This window comes from Abrus precatorius, unplaced genomic scaffold, assembly GCF_003935025.1.
Source record: "Abrus precatorius isolate BTA unplaced genomic scaffold, Abrus_2018 Scaffold2, whole genome shotgun sequence".
Lineage (NCBI taxonomy): Eukaryota > Viridiplantae > Streptophyta > Magnoliopsida > Fabales > Fabaceae > Abrus > Abrus precatorius.
Window position 1 is genome coordinate 17,076,348 of NW_020874362.1, and position 7,007 is coordinate 17,083,354.

At 35.7% G+C, this 7,007-nt stretch overlaps 1 protein-coding gene across 3 annotated transcripts; it reads right to left on the reverse strand.

The window, feature by feature from the left end:
• Positions 1-2,120: 2,120 nt before the first annotated feature.
• Positions 2,121-4,650, reverse strand: LOC113857589 (transcription factor MYC2-like). Of its 3 annotated transcripts, XM_027489642.1 has the most exons (3): positions 4,324-4,650; positions 3,410-4,263; positions 2,166-3,343 (listed from the first exon to the last, which is right to left on the reverse strand). In XM_027489642.1, exons 1-3 carry the CDS (start codon positions 4,419-4,421, stop codon positions 2,481-2,483), a joined length of 1,815 nt encoding a protein of 604 aa, XP_027345443.1. In that variant the 5' UTR covers positions 4,422-4,650; the 3' UTR covers positions 2,166-2,480. The 3 variants fall into 3 exon arrangements, with proteins under 3 accessions (XP_027345442.1, XP_027345441.1, XP_027345443.1); XM_027489641.1 differs by having other exon boundaries at positions 2,121-4,263; positions 4,324-4,648; XM_027489640.1 differs by having other exon boundaries at positions 2,153-4,646.
• Between the last annotated feature and the right edge of the window lie 2,357 nt (positions 4,651-7,007).

A 7,007-nucleotide genomic window follows, 5' to 3' on the forward strand; every position in this document is an offset into this window, starting at 1 on the left:
ATATATATATTAACTATATATTATAATTTTAAAAAGTCGATTAGAATTGATTATATATAAAAACTATTTTTTTATGGCAATAAAATGTTAAAAACGGAAAAAGTGTGTATTAACAACTAAATATAGTTGAAGAAAAAAATAATTAAGATAGTAATATCTGTAACTATAAATACATACACTTACAAAAGCTTATTAAAAAATTAATTAAATTTAATTAATACACCGTATTAAATTTAATTGTTAACAAACTTACAAAAAAGTTTAATTTAATTAGCAAAACATGATTAACATGTATTAAATTTAATGAAAAACTTTAAACAATTGGGAAAGCTAAATTAACAGTATAAGGAAGTATTTTATAAAAAAATTTAATATGATTATATATGATATTATTTTTTATTATAATTTAATAAATAATAAAATTTTATTTAAACGTATTTTTTTAGATTTAAAATATATTTTTAATTAATTTTAAATAAAATGACACTTTTCTTTTCCTTTCTTTCCTTATTTATTCTGGTTTCTATTCTATAGAATAATACCAATTGATGTAATAATTTTCCATACGAATGAAATCCCTATATATTCATCGAGGGTCACGAACCTCAAATTCAACATTTTCTGAGGGTAAGGAGCAGATTATTTCAATTTATCCTAGTAATTCGATCTGTAGTGCAGGCAGTATTGCCTTTGCCAAGACATTAAGATGTGTGTGCGTTTAAGAGGAAAAGGAAAATAAAAGAAGGGTAGACACTTGCCCTTTTCTGAATGCTACAAATTCACGAGAAGAAGGAAACACTGTTGATTTAAATTAAAAAAATAAGTGCAAGTTCACTATTCACCAGCCGCAGAGAGCAGAAAAATACCCGAAAGAGGCGGAACACTTACGGGAGCGAATCCGTGCAATAGATTCTGAAAGCAGTTAAGGTTGCCCACATGATTCACATGGAAAACTTTAAAATCGTTAATGAACACCATAAATTGTGACAGTGTTGTCTTTGTTTTTTTCCTGGTATAAATAATTATTATTATTATTAAATTGGACGGTTCAGTAATTTGGTAGATGATACTAGCAGAAAATAATAAAAATCTGAAAAGGAAGAACCAATAAAAGCTGCCTTAGTTGACTGATGAATTGTCAAATGTTTTGATATAATTAGAAGTTGATCCATATACTCCGTATTCCAACTTCCCAGAATGCAAATGAGGCCTATTATTTTGTAGATATTGAAGTAGCAAAGTCATGCAATTGATGAACTCCATTTATAACATCAACATAGCAAAAGTTGTTGGTAAAGGCAAACTTCAACTTTCAAAGCCAACTTCCGATTCCGTGTTTGTTTCCAACATAGCTTAAAGAGAAATAACCTTACTTTTGAGTCATTTTCTAATTTTCTAATGGTGAGACGTCTTACCATCATCATTCATGTTGGTGCATTAGGAGTGATTCCGATTCCACAAACACATACACGCCAAGAGCCTAGTACGCACCCAACTTTGGGGTAAAGGAGAATTAAATACCTCCTTTTTCCCTTAATCCTACCATGCTTGTCGGAGGATATTTCAGTGTTAAAAGTAGATAGGTACTATCAAAACTTTATTACGTATTAGAATACCCGAACAGGAAACTGGCTTTGGCTGGTGGGAAAAATAAAATTATCAAGTCAAAAATCTGTTCACCCCAAAAAAAAGTATATACAAAAGCTTGGTTGGAGACGGAGAAAAGACATAAAAACTCGAAAGAGAATTAACCACCAACAGAAAGGTGTGGAGAGACCGAGAAGAATTTTATAGGGGCATGCATTTTTCACATGTCTGAAAATGAACCTCCCACTCGACCATGTACGTCGATTCTGGTTCTAAGCAAGGACACGATATCAAATGCCCCACTGTTCCCCAACACGTTTTTTTGTCCTTTTGTTTTACTTCGTTTCCATCACACAAAAATCACACTCTTCGCATGATAGATCAGACAACCAAAACACAGAGCACTCGGTCACCAGATTTAGACAATGTTCCATTTTACAGATGATATACAAAATATACCATCACAGGAAGGAGCATACTAAAACAAGTTAAAAACGAATAACATGATCTCACAGAACTTAGAAATGGCAGGTAATCACGGATAAGCTTTATAGCAATATAGAAAATTATAAAAGTTGAGTTCACATTTATGATAATTGATGAACATATATACAATCTAGTGATCTAGACGGATAATATTAACACAAAAAGTCCATTGTGACTTCATCATAGCTGCTAACTATCTTTCTCCGCAGATTTGAAGAAAAACTGTCCCTAGTTTTAGTCCATCCAGCTTCCCAAATCAAATTACCTCAAAATTTAATTTTAAACTAAGCTATCAAAAAGGACTAGCTAAAAATTAGAAAAGAACACTATTTTACAGACAGTTACAGCTACCGGGAAGCCATAAAATGTCCCAGAGCTCTACACCATCTTATCCAAATGGTGTAGAGTTACCGTGCATCGCCAACTTTGGATGACAGCGCTAACAGGAGCTGCTCCTGCGTGTAAAACCGATTTCCCATGTTCACCGTGGCTTGTTGGATCATCAAATCATTCACCACGGACACACTGGCATGATGTACTTCCAGGTCCAAGTCCTTCAAAGCTGCCATCAACCTGGCAGCAGGGTGGTTCTTCTTGCTGCATTGGATCCTAATCATAGCATCCCAACCTATGATTTTCACGTCTATATCCAAATCAACCAGCTTGGTTGTCATCTTCTTTGCTTCTATATCAGATGGTGGTGGAGGGGGAGGGTGTTTACTTGCCAGCTCAAGTTCCTTTTTCGTTGAATCCAATTGCTTCTCCAATTCACCTTTCTCCGATTCCAGTCCATGAAGCTTTGACTTCAGCTCGTTTATGTAAGATATGGCATCGCCAAGAAGCGATGCCTTGTCCATCTTCGACACATTAGGAACAACAGCACGAAGTGCATAGAACCTCTGATTCAGCTTTTCTCTCCTCTGCCTCTCCGCTTCCACGTGATTCAAAGGTTCCTCTCTACCATTTGCCGGCTTTCGCCCCCTTTTCCGAGGCCGTTTCTCCGGCTCCACCACTCTGCTGCTGTCAGCCTCTTTAACCACAGATGCTTCAAGATCGGAATGATCGGAATCACCACCACCACCACCACCGGACTTCAAATTCGAAGACGGTAAGATCACACCGGAAGTGAAGGAGAGCATTCCGTCATCAATGCTGCTCCTAGAAACAGGGGACCTTCTCTTCTTGTTCTCCTCAGCAACAACGCTGGGAAAGAAATTCCCATTGTAAGAGTTCTTCTTGCTCTCCCCGAAGCTAAGAATCTCGCCGGATTCTGGCTTCAAAGAGCTGGAGAAGTTCAATTCCCTCGGGAATAAGCCCTGGCTCTGCGACTGCTGGCGCTGCTGGTGAGAGTTGGGAACATGAACAGCACTTGGGGCCTCGGTTAGAGTACTGGAACCAGGGGTTTCAAACTGCAACGTCTTGCTAACTGTCCCAGTATTGGCCGAATCTGGCGCAACGGTGTTAGCAGCAGAATCTCTTATTTCAATCCCAGAGGGATCGCTGAGCCAGAGAGAGGACGGGTCGTTCTCCCCCTGATCCGTTGTAACGGAATTCAATGGCCACGAACCGGCATCCAGGTTGTTGAAGTTGAACAAAACGCGCACCTTGTTCATCAGATCAGCGTTCTGGAAAATAACTTCAGTGGAAGCCAACTCAACGACGCCGTTTGCAGAGGGTATGCAAACCAGAGTCTGCAGCCCAAACACCTGACCCTGGCGGGCCCGCTCGCAGGCCGAACCGGACAACCGGTCCGCTCCAGTGACCCAAACCGGGCTGGAATTGAAGAAAGCCTGGCCCGGTAACCCACTACCGTTGACGAAGGACTGAGTCATTGACACCAGAAAGAACCATTCAGTGTCGGTGACTTCTTCGTCCACCGCATCGTCGCCAGAGGCAGAAGGACCAGAAATTAAGGAATTGAGTTCACGGAGAACCTTTTTGCGGTGGTCCTGTTCCGCAGACGACGTCGTTTTGGTAGCTTTGCCTTTTCCTTTGTCCTCCTCGCCTTTGTAATAGCCATCGCCCCAACCAAGGAGAGAAGCGCCAGAGTAGTCATAAGAGGATTGCCAGAAGATGGCGTATGTCCAGCTCTCTCTCGCACCTTCAATTAGCGCGTGCAACCGCTGTTGAAGAGTCTCCTGGTTGAACAGAGGCTGCGACTGCGTCGGCGTCGGCGGTGGAGGCGGAGCTCTACTCGCGTCGGGTCCCGGAGTTGTGGTTGATGCGGCGGATTGCGGCGTAGGGAGCCACAGCGAGGAGAGGTCGGAGGAGCTCATGAAAGCCTCCATCACGGAGGAGTTGTCGTCGGTCCACAAATTCATCGTCGGCGGCGACCGGTATTCCGTCATTCCATGCACCGTTGGGTCGAATTGGTTGAAAGTGAAGTGTTCGTCGGGTTTTTGCGGCGAAGGAGTGGGAGTGATGGTAACGGTATAGTAGAAGCTAAGAGAAGGTGTGTGTGTGTGAGAGAGAGAGATAAGGTTAGTGAGTGGGTTGGATTTGTGTTTGGGATTTATGTGGAGTGCATTTGTGTTTCATTTTAGGTTTTGAGGATGAAGTGGGAGTGAAAAGTGCGAGGTTTCGAGGAAAAAGGGCACGCCGATTAAATCGCTGGAAAACGACGGCTTCTAGCCTAAGCCCAATGGAGCAAGGGAGAGAGGGAGGACTTAGCACGTGTGTACACGTGGCATCGAGTGATAGGATGCACGTAAAAACTGTCTTGACGGGGTTGAGAAATTGGTGCCTTTCGGATGGTCATCAATCCGTTCGTAATTTTATTTTATCTTTATTTTTTTACTGTGTTCTGTTGCAGAGTGCTTTCTAGTTTTCACTTATCTTTACAAGTTACTTAGATTTTATTAAAAAATATTAAATTAGAAATAAAATGATTTAATTAAAATAAGAGTCTATTAACATATATATGTTAACTAATGTATTATTAACATTTTTCTGACAATACACAATACCTACTTTCTTTCATTTCTCAGGCTTATCTGAGGATAAATATTTGCAGTCCGTATCACTAATTTTTTAAGAAGAATATGTATTATTCGTTTCGTCCTACGAATGAGGACCATGCCGCCATACATCCATGAAATTCGCAACTTAATAATATTTATTGCTCACTGTTTGTAATTTCTCATTACCTAATAATGTATGGAATTTTACTTTAATCTTTAAAATATATTTCATAATTTAAATTTTTTTCTCATTAAAGTTATCGGTTATTAACATTCTTCGTAGATAAGGTTTAGTTGATGTTACCATAAAGTTATTGTTATTGAACAATTTTTGATTTAAACTTCTATCAGTTCCATATTTTAATATTTATACTGGACCGATTAATAAGGCTACAAAGAGTGTCCTGTGAATAGAAAAAAACAAAATAAAAAGCTGAAAGAGTTTTGTACTTTTAAAACGAATTTATATTCCTCGACTAATTATATTTTAATGTAACTTCTTCACATCAAGGGACTCGGATAGTTAATTAGAATCTTAAAATATTAGAATAATTTTAGGATAAAAATTAAAATACAGAATTTTGGTACAAACATAATCGTGCAGTTCAAGCAATTTCATATCAAACAACTTTGTGTCTAAAAATGTCTTCAAACACATAATTTTAACCTTAAAACAATTACCTTAACATAAAGGTACATGTTTATTTGACACCTTATCTGCATACAGCCTTATTATATAATAAAATGGTAGAATTATTTTAATAATTGTTTAAGATATTTTTGAAAGTATATAATAAAAAAAATTAATTTTGTTATAAATTAAGATAAAGTAATAGCAAAAACACTTGTTTAAGTAATGTATGAGATACATTATACTTTGTGCGCATGATGTTTAATGTAAAATAGAATTAAGCATCTTAGTAATTTAACAAAAGGAATGAACAATTTTTTAAGAGATTTGAAATAATGTATGTATGAGTTTCATATTGTAATTGACTTTGAGAAGATTTGGAGAAAGTTGATTACATAATATAATGTTAAAGAAAATATTTGAATTATTTTACTTTATTCCATAAAAGAGAAATAAGCATCATGTTATTTCAAGGATGTATTCACTCTTGGAATGCAAAATAATCAACTAAATGAGCTTAAATTCTGATTTTAAGACATATATGAAACTTGATTTTGAAATCAAGCAATTCTTTGAACACTTTAAACAGGTTATTGAAGACAAATGTTACAACAAGTTGAAGTGATCTTATGATCTTATGTTGCGATATGAAATGTCTTCAATACTAATACAAATGGTCAAGGTTTATATACATATAGTGTTTAACTTATTCTAACCAGAGTTTGCTTTATTTTTAGCTTGTTGCATATCACAAAGGATTAAAACTTCTTGTTTGATTGAATATGTCATTATTAAAGTTAATCAATAAAGATCATGAACAATACATTTGATTATTCCTTAACTACTATATATTGCTCTTGTAAAAAAATTTAAAATATTTGGCATACTTTGCTTTCATGCATTGAAAGTGTTTAAAGTCAATGATATAAAAGCTGTCCATGAGAAGTACATACTTAAGAGATAGACAAGATTCCATTGTGGGTTTATTCACAATATAAAAGAAATAAAGGTGAAAGGAGATCCTAAACTTAAAATAGTTGTGGGTTTATTCAAAATATTATAATTATTAATTAAAAATATTCTGTTATATTAAATAAAAAGTTAAATTTTAAATTAAAAAATAAATTATGAAAAATTAAAATTTAAATTTTATTAAATTAAAAGATAAATATTTAATGTAAAGAATAACTTAACATGATAAGAAATGGAATTAACTCCTAAAAATACTCTCATTTAAAAAATTATATTAATAAATTATAGATTTTGATGTATGAAAAATAAATATATATATATATATATGTGTGTGTGTGTGGATTAACTGATAACTAGTTTCATAGATATGG